Genomic DNA, 19,297 nt, shown 5'->3' with positions numbered 1-19,297 from the left:
GTGTGGGGAGAATAAAAAATGGGGGGATTATTGCAAATAGGTGGTTGATTGTTAGAGTAAACCTGATGGGCCGAAGGACCTGTTTCCACGTTGTATCACGCAATGACTCAATAACATTGCAAACTGGCACTAAGGGTACAATACAATACAATATATCTTTATTGTCATTGTACCCAGGGGTACAACGAGATTGGGAATGCGCCTCCCATACGATGCCCTGTGCATTTCAGTGTGCCTAATCTTATATCTTTGTCTTAATCAGGTCTTTCTACAGCAGAACTGGTGTGCAAACCCACCTCGTTGGTAAGCTGGAATGTGCTACTACACAGGGTCCAGTCCTGACCACCACCACTATATTGCCACCACTCAATCGTTGAATCCAACAGATAGCCCTGCAGCAGCCAGACTGACATGCTGTCTGGATCTTGGCAACGTCTGGCCACGTGATGTATTTTAAATTAGAAATGCACAAGCACATCGTCATGATGCGGATAGAGGAAAGATAGGAAGGGTTTGTTTAAACCATTGCCATGCCATAAAGCAAGTCCCAAAGTCCTCCAGCATACCTCTTCCAACAACATTTTCTGACTTTTGAAAAATTTGTAATTGAGCTTTTAGTTATAGACTCATAGCGTCTTACAGCGTAGATACATGCCCTTCGGCCCAACTTGCCCATACCAGCCAACATGTCCCATCTACACTAGCCCCACCTGCCTGCATTTGGCCCATATCCCTCTAAACCTGGCCTACTTTTCCTGAGTCTTTACCTTTCATGCAAATGGTGAAAGCCAACAGCCTGAACACTGATCTTTGCAGGACACGACATACCATTAACTGAAGGACTACCTTCAGCTCTTCCCCCCAGTTTGTTCAATACCTATTCTGCAACCTCTTTCCTGTCCTCATTCGTGGTTTTAGCTCTGAGTGGTCAACGTAGTATATTAATTTAAACCTTTTTCTAAACTTTCCGAATACTTCACATCTACTACGCTGCCCTCATCCACCATTACTGTTCTTTCTTTAAAAGATTCAGTTAGGTGGGTAAAGGTTAAAATCTGTACCAACTCTGTTATATTGTTAGCTTCTGGCTTTTATTTTCCTTGGAATTCCAGATTCATGATTCTATTACCCTTCCTTGCTCTGACCATAAGCTTTGGGTTTAAAAATTGCCTCTCTTGCTCCGTCTCCCTTAGCTGTCCACACTGACACTATTTATTTTATAATAGATATATAATGAGCAATAGTTCGTATCTATCTCTTTTCTAACTTCTTTTAATGTATGCTGATGCAATCTCTCCAATCTGTGACTTAGACTTTCTAATTTTGATTAATCAATTTTCTTATTCCTTTCAATCTTAAATAGATCTATACTCTTCTAATCATCGCTCCACCATGTTAATTCCTCAGATAAATGCTGAGGCAAAGTAATTATTTAATATGAATCTTCTAATTATCCATCTTTATCTGCCAAGACAAATGCATGCTCCATTGGTCCTACTGTACAAATCTGCAAATCCGTTGCCATACGACCGATGGCTGTGAGAAACATAGACTACACACAGCATCCACTTTGCCCACTACCATTATATTCCCATCACTTCAATGCTGGATATCTCCAGATAGCCCTGCAGTTAACAGGCTTGCCTGACGCGAGCTCGGTCTGCCACCCCTTTCACTTCGACTGTCTCATGAAGTGTTTCTCTGAAAGACTTTGCTCGCCATGATGTGTGGGAAGGAACTGCAGATGCTGGTTTAAACCGAAGATATTTCAGGTTGAGGCCCTTCTTCAAGCTAATTGTAGCAGGGGGCTAATGGAAAGCTGGATGAGAGATGGTCCCAGCATGGATCCTGAACACATCCCACCACTGATCTTGAACAAACATGTCCTACCACAGATCTTGAACAAAGACATCCAACCACAGATGCTGAAAAAGTGCATCGTCATAATAGGCCTTACATGCACACATCTGCTCACCGATCCTGCATAAACACTTCCGACCACTGATCACGGAAAAAAAACGCATCCTACCATCCATTGCAAACAAACACACCTTCCACTGATCCCACACAAACACAAACCACCTTTGATCTCGCACAATATCAACCGTCTTTGATATATGATGTTGCACAAACGCTTTGTCACAAACATGTCCTGAGATAGAACTACATAACATCTTCCTTGGTTAAATTGGTCAACTCCATCAGCCACTCATCCTGTGCACCACATCACCACTGACTTTCCACATACCGATCATTGCACACCCAAACTCGCAGCAGATTCACAGAAATGCATCCCTCCTTTGATATCACACAAACCCGTTCCTCACGATCTTCTTTAAACACATCCTGCCATAAACCTGCAATATGCAAGTCAACCTCTGTCCTGTCAAACAGTCAACCACCAAAATGCATTGCATTGTCCCCTCATACACTGCACACTGAAACAGCTCAAACTGATCGACAAACGTATCCTGTACAATGAGTCCAACATTTATCTGAGGGCACATTCATACTTGGCAATAAAATTAAGAAGTGGGCAGAAAGAAAACAATTAGTCATTTGAACAGAGGGCTTTGTAAGTTTTTTTTCTCTCACATATTTCAGAACGAGTCCACCAAGAGATATAGCCACTGTGATTTTTGTTCCATAATGGTATAAGCACTTCAATGGGAATGTCTCACATTGTTTAAATGCTGTCATAGTTAACAGTGTATCGGGGAAGCAGACTTCTGGTCTACTAATAGTGCTTCATTAATCAAAGTGTAATCATATGCTTCCATCTGGAATTCTGGTTAATCAAACTTGTATAAACTTTCAGTCAGGACTAATTGCCTAATTCATCTCTGGTTGAGTAAACTATACACACAAATAGACCATGCAATACCCCTACTTAAATGTCATTAAACTCAATTACACTCATTAGTTAATTTGTCTCGTCCTTATTTAATGCTCTAGTTTGCAGCATAATTATACTCTCCTGTAATACTTTAAGTCTGGTGGGGTTACACAGGACTTGCAAGCTACAGAAGGGTGGGAGGGGTCCTAGTATGGACTGCTCTGGTACATCCCCAGCCCAGGGCTTGCTCACTGGTCTCAGCTGAGGTGTGAGGTGCAAAATCTAGGCTGAGAGCCAATGCAGTGGTTGGAGATGCCACCTCTCAGATGCACTTGGCTACTCTTTAAATATTCCTGTCGTGTTATTTCAATGAAGAGCTGGGAAATCACACGGGCCAGTTATGTATCATGTTAACTGGCCATGTGGTTGGGAGAACAATTTCACGCTAAGTCTGCTAATAACGGCCTTGGTGATTGGGATAAACCAGCAGAAAAATGTTTGGGGGAACAAGGAATTGCATATTCTGGTTTACAAAAAAAGACACAAATCGCTGGGGTAATTCAGCAGGTCAGGCGTCGGCTCTGGAGAACATGGATAATGTTTGGCCTAGCTTGGGGCTTAGGGACATGCTCTGGCATTCGTGCAACTATTTCTTTAGTCAAGGAAGAGCAGCAGAGCTAAACCATTCACAGAGGATATCGGCAAGTGCTCCTTTCCACTGAGTCGTGCTACTTCTCAGCTACCTCTCCCAGAATTGAGCTGAGTTGGAGTCCTGCAGCATGGTAACAAGCCCTTCAGCCCACCTAATCCGTGCCAACAATCAAGAACTCTTTTACACTGACCCTATTTTATTCTTCCCTCATTCCCATCAATTCTTCCCTCCCCCCTCGCCCCCTCCACCCTCCCCCCCTTGCCCCCTTGCCCCCCCTCCCCCCTTGCCCCCCCTCCCCCCTCGCCCCCCCCCCCCCCCCACACACACACACACACCTTGATTCTACTCCAAACCTGCACACCAGGGGCAATTTACAGATGCCAATTAATCCACAAACCAGGACGTCTTTGGGATCTAGGAGGATTCTGGAGCACCCCAAAAAGAGTCAAGCTGTCGCAGGGAGAACTTGCAAACTCTGCACTGGCAGCACCCTATGTCAGGATTGAACCCTATTCTCTGGAGTAGTGAGACAGCAGCTTACTCTGTCATCTGCTTTATTTTAGAAGTTTGGCAGCAGTGTACAAGGTTCAGGACACAAAGCAGGTTGATAAAGATTTAAGAGGATATTGTCAGGACACGGGGGCCTGAGTTAAAGGGAGAGGTTGAGCAGGCGAAGACTTTATTCCTTGAAGCATAGGAGGAGGAGGGGTGATCTTAGAAAGGTGTATAAAATCATGAGAGGAATAGATAGGGTAAAAGCACAGAGTATTTTACCCAGTGTAGGGGAATTCGAACCAAAGACATAGGTTTTATGTGAAGGGTGAAAGATTTAATAGGAACATGAGGGGCACATTTTATACAAAGGGTAGTAGGTATATGGAACATGCTGCTAGAGGAGGTAGTTGAGGCAGGTACGATCACAACGTTTAATTTGGACACGTACATTGGATCGGATAGATTTAGAAGGATATGGGCCAAACACAAGCAGGTGAGAATAATGTAGATGGGGCATGTTGGCCAGTATAGGCAAATTGGGCCGAAGAGCCTGTTTTCACACTGTATGGATCAGCTGTAACCTAACAAAAATCCAAAACAAGGTTAAGATGCTGAAGGCCTTCTCCAAGTTCTCTGTACGAAGTCAGAACACATGGGATTACTTCACCAGCAAGACCTAGTCACACCTGCATTGGCAACTCTTGCCTCATGGTTCGAAGTCAACAGATCCTCCTTTTAGTTTCCCCTTGAGGAAAAAAAGGATTTGAAAGACTTTTATTTAAGCAGTCCGTAGCACTACCTGTAGATGTTGCAAAGTATATTACAGTCACTTGGATATGGTTGTAAGATTGAAAACCCAACAGCCAGTTTGTATGCAGTAAGCTACAAAAAGCAATGATGGGTAGATAATCTAGTCTTGTGATACAAATTGGTCAGACTCAAACCCAAGTCTTTGGGCTTCGGGTGCAACAAAGATACACCAGTTTGAGCTACCCCCCCCCCCCCCCCCCCCCCCCCCCCGACTGCCTCTAAACCTGGGTGAGATAAATTGAAAGACAGAGCAGGGCAGGAATGTTAAAGGGCTCCCATGTTCCTGAATAAATCACGAGAGTGCTCTTCTCCGGGAAGGTGGGTTAGGGGGCTATTTTGTAAATATTTGTTTCTGCTCACTAATAGCCCAGAGGCACTTACCATGCAATATCTTGATTTAATATCATGGGGTTTGCCAGGACCACATGGCTCCAGACCTATCACAGCCTTGGTCCTAATGTGACCCAAGGGAACAGAACTGCCGAGGTGAAGTGAGACTGCCCTTGATGACATGGTGGCATTTGACTGTGTATAGCATGGAGTAAATGAGGTGAAGTGAGACTGCTCTTGATGACATGGTGGCATTTGACTGTGTATAGGATGGAGTAGCTCCGATGAAGCTAAAGCTAATGGACATCAAGGAAAAAACACACCTACGTTTGGGGTCACGTCTCAAACAGAAGAAGGATGTAGTGAGTGCAGGGAAGTGCTGTGTCTTGGCTGGGAATTATCATCAGGAAAAATAAAAATATTTGAATGGAGAGTTTGCTCGAACCTCCATACAGTGATTGGGCACAAGAACCTCACATCTTGCCTGGAACAAATAATACCTTTCCACCATTTGTGACCAAAGAAGCAAGAAGGGCAACATAGCCTTCTACTGGCCAGGCAGTATTCATTCCCATCACAGCTTTCAGTGCCAGGAGACTGGGATAAACTGAAAGAATGTCTAAGTACCGAGATTAAAGGGCTTACTTAAATCCCCATGTTTTTGAAACAAAAGCAAGTGTTACTTACGCTGCTCTTGTTCGAGGTATCACCATCATCGATCGTCATGTTATCCAGCAATCTGTTCAGGTCAGACTTTGCCATAACACACAAACGAGATCAGAACTATTAGATATGTTTTCAGGGAAAGTGTGGAAGGAAGGAATTTCAATTCAATCGACAATGTGATCGGTTTCAGCAGAGAGACAAAGAGATACAGAGGCAAGGGGAGTTACAGGTGTTTTGCCTTGCTATCTATCTGTCAGAAGGAACAGATTTGTTAGGCTTTTCATATTCCTATAAATTCCTGGAATTCCAGAGAGGTTTCCCAAGGATCCAATCTATGGAGCTTGAGGTGCAATACAGACGACCTACAGTGGCATAACTCAGGGAATCCAGCAGATAGCCCACTGCTAGTGGTTGAGGATCAAGAGAATCCTGTGGAAACTCATGTCTTGCCTAACGGAGTGTTCTGAATGGTCTTCTAACTCATGTCCACAATGTAGGTTCATACTGAGTTTACTTGAAGCTATTACACAGATAGAAAAAATCCTGAGCATCACAGGTATGGGACCAGATGTGAAGAGTAAAATGGGGGGGGGGAGGATTGACAAACTTCATGGAATCCTCCGCTGGTAAGGATTAATCGAGGAAACTGGGAGCAAAGGCAAAGAAAAATAAGAAAATTTATTTTTATTAAATGCATTCCATTATTGTATATAAAAATAATCGTCTGTTTGACGCGATAATTCAAGGTTATCCACGTGAGCAGTTATGAGAGGGCAGTGAGGGACAGGTGCCCAGCGTTCAATGTCGAGATGGTGGGGAAGAGGCTGTTGGTGGCAGGAGTTCATCTAATGGTAGCTTCAGGGTTCTTCTCCACCAGAGTTGGTGACCCTGACAAACATGCAGCACAGGTTACCAGGCAGGTTTGCAAGGACGTGCCTTTATATTAGGACACAGCAATGACTGTTTGTCCAGAGGGGACATACGCTAAAGAACGAGGCTGAACAGGAAAGGTTCTCTCGATCGAGGCAAGTCTTGATGATGGTCAGAGAAAATTGAGTTCGGAGTCACTGATGTCCGTCACTGTGGCAAAACTGCTGCTTTTCAATGAACCGCCCATGTTGGCCTCTTTCTGCCCTGGAATAGGAAGGAAATCAGTTCAGCTTTTTATCCAGCCCGCTCAGAAGCTAATCAGATCCACCTGCAGTTCATGCACTCTGTCTGCTGTTTGTGGTCAAGATAATGCCAGTAAATCCATGTCACTTACCCCATGCATCTCTGAAGATACGGAAAATGGAACATCTATTGAACTTGTTCATGGGCTGCGACAGCGGCAGCATTTATTGTTCACTCCTAATTGCCCCTGGATTGAGGAGGCAGTTAGAAGTCATGCACAATGGTGCGTCTGTGATTAGATATCTGCCAGAATGGGTGAGAATGGAAGGTTTTCTTTCCACAAGAACACAGGAAAATAGGAGCAAGAGTAGACCACTCGTCCCCTCAAGCCTGAGCCATCATTCAATATACTCTTGGCTGATCTGCACTGGCCTCAACTCGTCTTCTGTGCCAGTCTCCCAGAACCCCTAATTCCTTGATCTATCTGATATTTATCTATCTGGCCTCCACCATCCTCAGGGAAAGGGAATTCTACATACGCACCAGCTTTGAGAGAAGAAGTTTCTACCCACCTGTTTTAAATGACCAGTCCTTCATTTTGTAGCAATGTCGCTTTGTTCAAAAAATTCCCATTGGTGAAATCAACTCAACATCTACCCTGTCAAGCACCCTTAGGATGTTTAAATGTTTGAACAAGGTGATCCTTCATTTTCTTAACCCCAAGAAATACACATCCAACCTGTATAGCCTCTCATGAAAGGACAACCTTCTAATCCTGGAAATTAACCTGGTAAATCTCTTCTTGACTGCCTCCAATGCTACTATACCCTGTGTTTAGGTAAAAGGTCCAAAACTATTCACGGTATTCCAGGTGTAGTGTCACAACATCCTGTCCATTACCAATTTAGAAATAGTTGATCTAAGAGATCAACTATATTAATCTAATGGGATTACCTAATTTTATCAATATGAATTGTAATAATAATATTCAATAGACCAGAAAATTGTCTAATCGGCCCCAAGCTTGTCACATTAACAGAGTTTTATTCTACTATGTTTTTTACAGAGTCAGTCACAAAATAATTCAGTTTATTCACAAAATGCTGGAGTAACTCAGCAAGTCAGGCAGCATCTCGGGAGAGAAGGAATGGGTGATGTTTCGGGTCGAGACCCTTCTTCAGTCTGAAGAAGGGTCTCGGCCCGAAACGTCACCCATTCCTTCTCTCCTGAGATGCTGCCTGACCTGCTGAGTTACTCCAGCATTTTGTGAATAAATCGATTTGTGCCAGCATCTGCAGTTATTTTCTTATACAAAATAATTCAGTATGGAAACTGGCCCTTTGTCCCAATTCATCCATGCCGATCAAGATGCCCATCTAAACTAGTCCCATTTGCCCGCGTTTACTGTATATCCGCGAAAATTTACCTATCCATGTATCTTTCTAAATGTCTTTTAACTGTTATTGTACCTGCCTCTAGCAATTTGTCCTGCAGTTCGTTTGATCTACACACCTACTCTTGTGTAAAGACCGTGTCCCCTGGTCCTTTTTAAATCTTTCCCCTTTAACCTTAAACTTATGCCCTCAATTTTTTGGACTCACCTAACCTGGAGAAAAGATGGTGTGCATTCGTCTTAGTTATGCCCGATTTAAAGAAATGCAATCTGGCCAATTACTGTCCAATCAGTCTCCAATCACTGAGACTCCACCTTCAACACTCTGGAGCTCACAATTGACCACAAACTCAGCTGGACAGGCCACATACATGCCGGGGTCATGAGAGTTGGGTGAACTGTCACATATAACTCATCTGTTATTCCAGATCATTTCCACCGTCGATAAGGCACAAGTCAGGAGTGTGATGGAATACTTCCAATTTGCCTGAATGTGTGCAGCTCTCAAAATGCTCCAGGAAGATTTGAGATCACAATGCTCTTGGATACACGTAAGAAATTCTGCCCTGTCAATGCCTTTGCCACTAAGTAAGTCCCAGTCAATGTTTGGGAAAGTTAAAGTTGCCCATTACAACAACCATGTTGGGTTTTTTTCATTTCTCCATATAAACCACTAAGTATAAATCCTGGAACCCACTGCCCAATGCCAGCATGGGGAGAATCTTCACCAGAAGGAATACAGATGCTCACCACCACCTTCTCAAGGGCTATTTGTGAATGGACACTAAGTGCCAGTGATGTCCCGATCTTATGAATTATTTTTAAAAACTGGTAACCAGATGGAAAATGTACAGATTACTGAGAACAGGTGCAACCACCTGGAGGCTACAACAGTTTCTGTTCGCTCCACTGAAGGTGGAACAGAATAAACATTCTGACCCATTATTTGTTCACTACTTCCACCAGGCAGACTCAAGAATACAGATTAGTTCTCCATGACAACATATTGCTTTCCCATGTTGATAAGCAAGCTAATGTGGTCAAGGAAACTATCACAGTTTCTGTTACTTCACACCTCAGTCTTCATACTTTAAACCTATGCCAATTTCTACTTTCCTCGTGTTTCTGCACTGATTCAGAAAATAAGGCACTTGGAGTGTTGGATCTCCCCCTGTAGCTCTGACATTGACTGAAAGAAACGCAAGCCGGCGGTGAAGAGGTGTGATCCTTGCCCTTTCCCTGATTCAGTTAATGATTAACTTAGACAAACGAGCGAGCGAGAATTTCAAATAATCTGCAGTGATAACATGATTCTGGCTTTCTCCATCTGTCCCCCTATGACAAGAAAGAAAGAATGTACCAAGCATTTTAATTTCAGGACCTTGCACAATAGAGGCAGAAAACATTTTCTCAATGTTGGGGGAGTCCAGAACCAGGGGCCACAGTTTAAGAATAAGGAGTTAAGCCATTTAGAACGGAGATGAGGAAAAACTTTTTTACTCAAGAGAGTTGTAAATCTGTGGAATTTGCCTCAGAAGGCAGTGGAGGCCAATTCGCTGGATGCTTTCAAGAGAGAGTTAGATAGAGCTCTTAATGATAGCATAGTCAGGGGGTATGGGGAGAGGGCAGGAACAGGGTATAGACAATAGACAATAGGTGCAGAAGTAGGCCATTCGGCCCTTCGAGCCAGCACCACCATTCAATGTGATCATGGCTGATCATTCTCAATCAGTACCCCGTTCCTGCCTTCTCCCCATACCCCCTGACTCCGCTATCCTTAAGAGCTCTATCTCGCTCTGATTGTGGATGATCAGCCATGATCACATTGAATGGCAGTGCTGGCTCGAAGGGCCGAATGGACTACTCCTGCACCTATTGTCTATTGTCTAATAGATAGAACATAGAAAAGTGCACCAGTGGAACAGGCACTTCAACCCACAATGTCCATGCCAAGTTTTTTAAAAAACACAAAAGGCTGGAATAACTCAGCGGGTCAAGCAGTATCTCTGGAGAACATGGATTGGTGATGTTTTAGGTGGAGAGCCTTGTTCAGACAGATCTGATGGGGAAGGGGAAGAAAGCTGGAAGAGAAGAGGGACAGAACAAAACCTGGCACGTAATAGATAGACACAAAATGCAGGAGTAACTCAGCAGGATGGTTGTATCTCTGGATAGGAATGGGTGATGTTTTGGGTCAAGACCCTTCTTCAGAAGAACAAGGGTCTTGAGCCAAAACGACATCCATTTCTTCTATCCAGAGATGCTAAGTTACTCCTGCAATTTGTGTCGATCTTCAGTGTAAACCAGCACCTGCAGTTCCTTCCGACATAAGTGATAGATATGGGTTTTTGATAGGCAGATGGTTGGATAAAAGCCAGAGAAGAAAAGACCAAAGGTGAGAGATAACAATAGAAGAGATGTAAATTGTGAGCCAGAGGAAAGGATGTAGGTTATTGAGGCAAGGGGGGGGGGGGGGGGGAGAAATGGGTGCCAGTCCAATTGGAGCATAGGGAAGAGAGAGGGGAAATGGGGGAAAGAAGGAAGATGGAAGAGAAGAGCTCTGATTAATTGCCTAAAATTGGCGAATTCATACCCAAGCAGAATATGAGGTGCTGTGCCTCCAGTTTGCATGTGACCTCATTCTGGCAAATGGAGGAGGCCCAGAACAGAAAGGTCATTATGGGAATGGGAAAAGGAGTTAAAATGGTTAGCAACCAGGAGATCCAATAGGCCTTGGTGGAGCAAATGCAAGAGTTTAGCGAAATGGTCGTCGTCTACGCTTGGTCTCGCTGATGTTCAGGAGGGCGCATCGTTACTCCATTCCTTTTCCTTCCTCTTTACCCCCCTCTTCCATCACTTTTATCCCTGAATCCCCTATTTCCCTTTAGACTCGCTCCTTCCCAGCCCCCGTCCCATTCCGCCCATATCCCACCCTCCAGCTTTACACTTCATTCTTCCTTTACTTTCCTCGTCTGACACCCTTTTGTCCCCTTTTCACCTCATGCCTCATCAGTGTCACCACCCATGTGTCAACCACCCCTCCCCCTTCCCTCACCTATATCCACCTATCACTTGCCAGGCTTTGCCCCACCCCCACCGCTCTTGTCCAGATGTCTCCCCCCCACTCCATCAGTCTGAAGAAGGGTCCAACCCGAAACATTGTCTGTCTATTTTCTTTCACATTTGCTGCCCGTAAGTACCTCTCGCACCTTGTTTTTTACTGTGAGACTTTATATCCCATAGGTCAATTTCTGGCATCAGCTTTAATTGTCTGTACTCAGCTCTCTCCTATCTCTTTTTGCATTGCCTGGCGTGTACCTGTGTAGTTTGATCATACTCATGTATGGTATGATTTGTCTGGATCACACACAAAACTAAGTTCATCACTGTATCTCATTACACATGACAATAATAATAAATCAAACCAAAGCAGACCTACAAAATGCAGTGCAGTTATTTCCTGAGGCTGCTGCATCAGCACTACCCAGGTCAACAACCCACAACCTCCAAGAAGGGGGAGAACAGCAAAAACGCAGGGACACCACCACCAGCAGGTTCCTCTATAATTTGCACACCATCCTGGCTCGGAAATACATCACCATTTCTTATTCAAAGCTGGGTCCAAATCCTGATACAGCCAGTGTAACAGTGTGGGAGCTTTTAACCAGCAGGACTGGAACGGTTTCTAAAGATGGTGCACCCCCCCCCCCCCATCCCCCCCCCCACACCCCCTCCTCGGGCATAATTAGTGATGGGCAATACATCTCCACAGGACAAATGAGCGAATAAAATAAAACAACTCTGTGTGATACAGTCCTTCTGCTCAATAGATTTATCAATCCACAGTCGCTAGATTTTCCCTTAATTAATTCACTTGTTAAGCCCAGAGCTCAGTAATTGCTAAGTGTACTGATATCCATTACAGCATTGATTTCTTTCACTCTTTTGCAAACGATACAATATTGTTAAAAGGCACTTGAACTGCAAAAGGGGAATTAAAGGCCAATTTACATTTGCCTTCACACTCGACATGTAACATTTGCATATGTGATAAAGTGTGACCAACACCTCCCCGAGTTACTCTTTTCCTTCCAGTCAATTCCCTGTGACACCAAAGAGAAAAGGTTTTCCTCGAGTCTTCGATGTGATGACAATAAAACTGTGAGCATCAGAATTCAAAATAATGAAATAAGCTAAAGTCTTAAATCAGTACACGATGTGTGCTTGGGGTTTCATATTAATGCACCCAATCAACCAGAGATCTCACAAGTCTATGATTCATTGACGATAGTGAAAGGATACTGATAAATGGAGGCACACAACCAAGTGAGCACAAGTGAATCAATAAATTCATAGAGCACCCATCACATCAACAAATCAATAAACTAATGGAGCAATGAGCAAAGCAACAAATGAATAAATCGATGCGGTAATGGATATCAGTACATTCAACAGTTATGGTTGCAGTGGGATTAACAACAAATCAATGAAGTAATGGAGAGGCTGACAGCAGTGAATGAATAAATTCATCAAGCAGCAGGCCTGTATCTGGTAGAGTCAACTGGGGCAATAATGTTGGCTAGGACACTCAAACGTCATGGATACTTAGCAATATTTAGCATCTATCCACACCATGCAACATACCTCAATTTCACATCTTATCCAAAGGAGAAGAATGTGTTTTGGCCTGGAAGGCAATCTGGTTAGTTTGAGGCAAAGGGGGGAAGCGGAGAAAATTCCTGAGGATAGGCTGGTGTTAGATGGATCATTGGGTCACTTAAAATATACTGGCTAGTGACTGACTGAAAATTGGTTTCATATATGATGTGGATGGCCTTTCAGGATCTAGAATTTGCATAAGTAATATTGTATACAATATCTAGATTAACATTTACTCCATTTCTCCTGGTGATTCGAAATGTAGAACAACTTATCTCATCATTGGTGGCAATCTCAAATAAACTCCTTTCAACTGAAAGTTCATAAGTCACACGAGCAGAAGTAGGCCATTCGGCCTATTGAGTCTATTCCGCCATTCAATCATGGCTGATCTATCTTCCCCTCATACCCATCCTGCCTTCTCCCCATAACCCCTGACACCTGTACCAATAAAGTATCTGTCAATCTCCTGCCTTAAAAATACCTAATGACTTGGCCTCCACAGCCGTCTGTGGCAATAATGTTGGCTAGGACACTCAAACGTCATGGATACTTAGCAATATTCCACAGATTCACCACCCTCTGACTAAAGAAATCCCTTCTCATCTCTTTTCTAAAGGTGCGTCCTTTTATTCTGAGCCTATGGCCTCTGGTGCTAGACTCTCCCACTAGTGGAAACATTCTCTCCACGTGCACTCAATCCAAGCCTCGCACTATTCAGTAAGTTTCACTGAGGTCCCCTCTGATCCTTCTAAACTTCAGCGAGTACAGTCCCAGTGCCGTCAAACACTCATCATATGTTAACCCACTCATCCCCGGGATCATTCTCCAACCCTAGCACATCCTTCCTCAGAACTGCTCACAATACTCCAAATGGAGTCTGACTAGGGCCCTCTAAATCCTCAACATTACATTCCTGTTTTTTTAAATTTTAATCCTCTCCAAATAAATGCTAACATTCCATTTGCCTTCCTTACTATCGATTCAACCTGGAAATTAACCTTTTGAAATCCTGCACAAGCACTCCCAAGTCCCTTTGCACAACCAATTTCTGAATACTCTCACTATTTAGAAAATAGTCTATGCCTTTATTCCTACTACCACAATGCATGACTGCAGTTTTTTTGATGCTGTATTCCATCTGCCACTTATTTTCCCACTCTCCCAATCTGTCCAAGTCCTTCTGCAGGATCCCTGCTATCTCTACACTACCGGTCCTTCACCTATCGTTGTATCATCTGCAAACTTGGCCAGGAAGCCTTCTATCCCCTCATCCAAATCTTTGATATACAACGTGGAGTAGCGCCCCCAGCACCGATCCTTGCAAAACACCACTAGTCACTGGCAGCCAACCAGAAAAGGCCTCCTTTATTCCCACTCTTTGCCTTCTGCCATTTAGCCAGGCTTCTATCCATGCTAGTATCTTCCCTCTAATACCACAGGCTCTCATCTTCTTTAGCAGCCACACAATTGGCACCTTATGAAAATCCAGGTAAACAACATCCAGTGCCTCTCCTTTTGTCTATCCTGCTATTAACTTCCTCATAGAATTCCAACAGATTTGTCAAGCAAGATCTACCCTTCACAAAACCATTCTGACTTTGGGCTACTTTATCATGTGCTTCCAAGTACTTGGAAACGTCAACTTTATAATCTATATACCAAAACTCTTGTTTGTTTGTTTGTTTGTTTGTTTGTTTGTTCCTGAACTACAGCCAAAACAGTACATTATAACGCGACAATTTTAGGCCCACCTTACTCCCCTTGTTCCCTTTGGTGCTAATGGAAGAAGTTTCATTGAAATCGGTATTATTTTATTTAGGGAGGGGGGAGGGAGGTGGAGGGAGGGGGAGGATGGGAGGAGGGAGGATAAGGGGGAGGATAAGGGGGAGGGGAAGGGGGAGGGGAAGGGGGAGGGGAAGGGGGAGGGGAAGGGGGGAGGGGAAGGGGGAGGGGAAGGGGGGGAGGGGAGGGGAGGGGTGGAGGGGAAGGGTGGAGGGGAAGGGGGGAGGGGAAGGGGAAGGGGGGAGGGGAAGGGGAGGGGAAGGGAGAGGGGAGGGAGGGGGAGGGTGGAATGGAGGGAGTGTTGTACTTCGTGGTCCGGTATGTGTTGTACCTTTGTTATGACCCTGGACGGACCACAAGTACACGAGTTTAAAAAGTTATAATGCTGGAGCTTAAATCCAGGCTGTTTATTCCATGGCCACCTGGAACCAGAGTGACCACCTAATCACCTCTTTCTCATATACACATTACTACACAGGCAAACAAAGTAGTCCTTATGATACAACAAAGTAGTCCCAGCAATATCACAACATGGAGGGGATGGGAGGAGAGGGGAGGAGGGAGGGGGGAGGAGAGGGTGCTGCACCAATGCAGGAGAGGTTTGGGCCCAACTGGTCCTCTTGGTCTAGTGGACTCTAAAATCTTGCCTGGCTAACTGGCCTCTAGTTTCCCTTCTATTGGTTTGCTCCCATCTTGTGGTTTCATCCATCTGGTCCAGGTGACTTATCCACCTTCAGGTTTTTCCAACTTCCCAAGCACCTTCTCCTTATGGGAAACCCTTGGGTTGCCTTCGGGTGCTCCGGTTTCCTCCCACATTCCAAAGACATGTGGATTAGTAGATTAATTGGCCACTGTAAATTGACCTGAAAGTGTGGGTGATTGGTAGAATCTTGGGGAAATTGATGGGAATGTGGGGAGAACAACATGAGATTAGTGTAAATGGGTGGTGGGTGGTTGGTACAACTCTCATGCAAGTCACTGATTAACATGGTGAAAATCAAAGAGCCTGGTGTAGACCTCAAGCCTAGTCATATTCCACCAGCAACTGCACCTATTTCTGTGCCTCTAACTTCCCACTCAGTTTCAAACCCACACCCTCCAATACCACCTACTTTCATTTTTGGTTATAGTCATGTGTAGTTATTGATTGAACAATGGAGGCGATTGTGAAATATTTGATTTCTAACTCAAATCTTCATCCGTACCGATACTGTAGAGTAAATGCAGACTGAAACTACACAATCCGGTGACTGGTGTTACATTATAAGCATCGCTGCCTCATGTCGCAAATTCCATTTCTTTGTGGGAACTAACTTAATCTGTTTTAAAGGGATAAACTTTATACTGAAGTTTGAAAGGGAGGGGAACAAGACTGATGGGATTGCACCGGGTGAGCTGGCATGGAGCCAGTGGGCTGAAGGGCTTTCCTCAGTGCCATATCAAGTCTTCTTGCGTTTGAGGCAGCAGAAATTATGTAACGCCCTCCAGGCACTGTAGCCAGTGCAATGTGCTGTTGTCGAGGGCTGTGAGGTCTACCCCTCCACCAGGGGGACGGAGGACAGTGCAATCGAAAATGACGTGCTGCGCTGTTTGCTGGTCTGCTCCACACACGCAGGCTGCTGATGGATGCAACCCCCAACGATGCAAGTTGGCGTTGAACTGGCCGACCCCTGTGCGGAGCCGGTTTATGGTGACCCACTCTTTGCGGGGCATGTCCGAGCCGGGTGGGGCTGTGTTACAGTGAATATCAAGCAAGAATCAATCATGGAATCATCGAGAAATATACCAGAGAAACTGCCTTTAGACCTGCCTAGTGTGCACTGGTCATCATCCAACCATCTACACAGCCACACACCACCGTAATTCATCTACTGCCACAACAGTTCCATGGCAGATGCCATGAACTCCCTAGCCCTGAACTCATCCCTACAACATCTAGATAACAAAGACACCTATGTCAAACTCCTGTTTATTGATCATAACTCCATCCTCAGCATCATAATTCCAACCAAACCCATCTGCAAAGTCATGGACCTAGCACTCTGTAACACCAACCCCTCGTCGGTGCAACTGGATCCTTGACTTCCTGACCCTTACACAGCAGTCAGTAAGGACAGGCCACAAAACATCTCCATAATAATTCTCAACATCAGTGCTGTGTAAGGATGTGTTCTCAGCCCCTTACTACACTCCCTGTGCATTACGACTGTGCAGCCAAATTCTGCTGGAACACCATTTATAAGTTTGCAGCTAACACTACAATCGTGGGCCGGATTTCAAACAATGACGAGACAGAGTACAGGAAGGAGATAGAGTTTCTCAACATGGTGTCGAGAAAATGACCCTCAATGTCAACAAAATGAAGGAGGTAGTCATCGACTTCAGGCACGCCCCAGTCTGCATCAGTGGTGCTGAAGTGGCAATGATCAAGAGCTTCAGGTTCCTTGGCATAAATATCACCAACAATTTGTCCCGGTCCAACCTCACAGACACTACACCCAAAAAAAGCCTCTACTTCCTCAGAATACAAAATAAATTTGTCACAATTGCAACAACTGTTACCAACCTCTACAGATGCACTATAAAAGGCATCCTATCGGGATGCATCACAATTGCTCTGGTCAAGATACAAAAAAATTGCAGATTGTCGATACAGTCTGGTCCATCATGCAAACCAGCCTTACCGCCCATCCCCGTTTTGTTTCTCTTTGCAATACCTGCTGTACTAGTGTATGTTTGATTGTACGCATACATGATATGATTTGCTTGGACAGCATGCAAAACAAATTTGTTCACTGTATCTTGGTATGTATGAGAATAATAAACCAATACCAATAGCATACACGGATCCTACCCTAATCCCATTGTTATTCCCTCGCTGCCGTGAATAATGCCGCAGTTCAGCGGAATAAACACCTGTCCGGAGACAGAATTCAATCATTCTCTTTGTTGCATTGACTGGGAAAATTAATTTAACTTGAGGTCAATAGACTACTTCAACCATATTACTAACCATATTATTCATTATGAAACTAATTAAACCATCTATAGGCAAGGTATGATTTATTCTAATCTCAACTGGATGATCCCAGGAAAATGAATGGCCTCAGCTACAACTCAACATTCATCGAAACCCAATAGACATTCAACTCAAGCCACAAGCTTTGCAAAATGATTCTTATGTTCACATTGGTTGTCAATTGCACTTCAGAAGCTTAAAAATTAGATGCAGGGGCAGGCCATTTAGCCCTTCCCATCTGCCTCACCATTCAATGTGATCATCTCTGAGCATCTAAATTGGGTATCCTATTCTTTCTCCTCATCTTCTTTAATCCCTCTTGCCCTCAGAACAGTATCTAATTCCATTTTGAATATAGTTACTGAGTTGAATTCAAATGCTTTCAGTGGCAAAGAAAATCCACAGGTTAACCACTCTCAGGGAGAAGACATTTCTCCTCATCACAGTTCCAAATAACCTCCCCCCTTATCCTTAGAATGTGACCCTGATCACGCACCCCTTCACCATTTAGAAGGTCCCTCCTGCATTTAAAGTAAACTGTCCAATCCCGTTGGAATGAAATCCCTTCTCACTCTTCCAAACTCTAGTGAATGCAGGCCCAATGGACCCAATTTCTCCAGACATCAAAGCTCTTCAAGCTCATGAAATGAATTTCAAGTCTGTTTTATTTTCATCCATGATGCCCATGCCGAGGGTCAGTCCTGGTCCTCCTGTCCCAGATTATTTACTGTAGCAAAGGTTTAATTGTGCTTCAGTCCTGTTGATGTATCTCACCGGACCTTTTATAAAGACAGAAGCCCAATCTCCAGAGCAGTCTCCCTATCAAGTTTATAGCAATTGCCTCAGGCTGTATCACTGATGACGTCCTGTAAATGGGAATAGAAACTCAGCTGTTTGTTTTGGTTGGTCTGTGTTAGATAGGAAGTCCACACAAATGAGGCATTAGTCATCCATTAACATAATCTAATCTGCACACTGGGGGCAAGGAGTGTCTTGTATCCCTGGAATTAGATATGAGAGTCTGGAAAAGGTGTCCGAACCAAAACATCACCTATTCGGGTTCTCCAGAGATGCTGCCTGAATCAGTGTATAGTTTAGTTGAGTTTAGAGATACAGTGCGGAAACAGGCCCTTCGGCCCACCGAGTCCGCACTGATCAGTGATCACCGCATATTAACACTATCCTACACACACTAGGGACAATTTACATTTATACCAAGTCAATTAACCTACAAACCTCTACGTTTTTGGAGTGTGGGAGGAAATCAAAGATCTCAGAGAAAACCCACGCAGGTCACAGGGAGAGAACCTTCAAACTCCATACAGACACCACCCATAGTCAGGATCGATCCCGGGTCTCTGACGCTGCGAGGCAGCAACTCTACTGCTGCACGACCGTGCCGCCCCAGCACTCAAGCCTTTTATGTCTATCGCAACTCTAATCCTCTTATTGCAAGGGACATATTAGTCATGTAATGGTAAATGATGACCTGATTTAAATCTAAACAATTGCTCATACATAGTTACAGACTTATGGTAC

The 19,297-nt window shown here is 44.2% G+C and overlaps 1 protein-coding gene across 2 annotated transcripts in view; it reads right to left on the bottom strand.

Moving 5' to 3' along the window:
• Window positions 1-6,555: 6,555 nt before the first annotated feature.
• The window catches only part of dzip1l (DAZ interacting zinc finger protein 1-like), a 109,372-nt gene continuing 96,630 nt past the window's right edge, over window positions 6,556-19,297 (bottom strand). For both annotated transcript variants that reach the window (XM_078409946.1, XM_078409945.1), the window contains exon 17: window positions 6,556-6,923. In XM_078409946.1, the coding sequence (XP_078266072.1) occupies window positions 6,832-6,923 (92 nt within the window). In that variant the 3' untranslated portion in view covers window positions 6,556-6,831. The remainder of the gene's footprint in view (window positions 6,924-19,297) is intronic.

The sequence above is a fragment of the Rhinoraja longicauda genome, chromosome 13 (genome assembly GCF_053455715.1).
Source record: "Rhinoraja longicauda isolate Sanriku21f chromosome 13, sRhiLon1.1, whole genome shotgun sequence".
Taxonomy (NCBI): domain Eukaryota; kingdom Metazoa; phylum Chordata; class Chondrichthyes; order Rajiformes; family Arhynchobatidae; genus Rhinoraja; species Rhinoraja longicauda.
The sequence above is the reverse complement of the archived record's forward strand: the minus strand, read 5'-3'. Positions and strand labels throughout refer to the sequence as shown.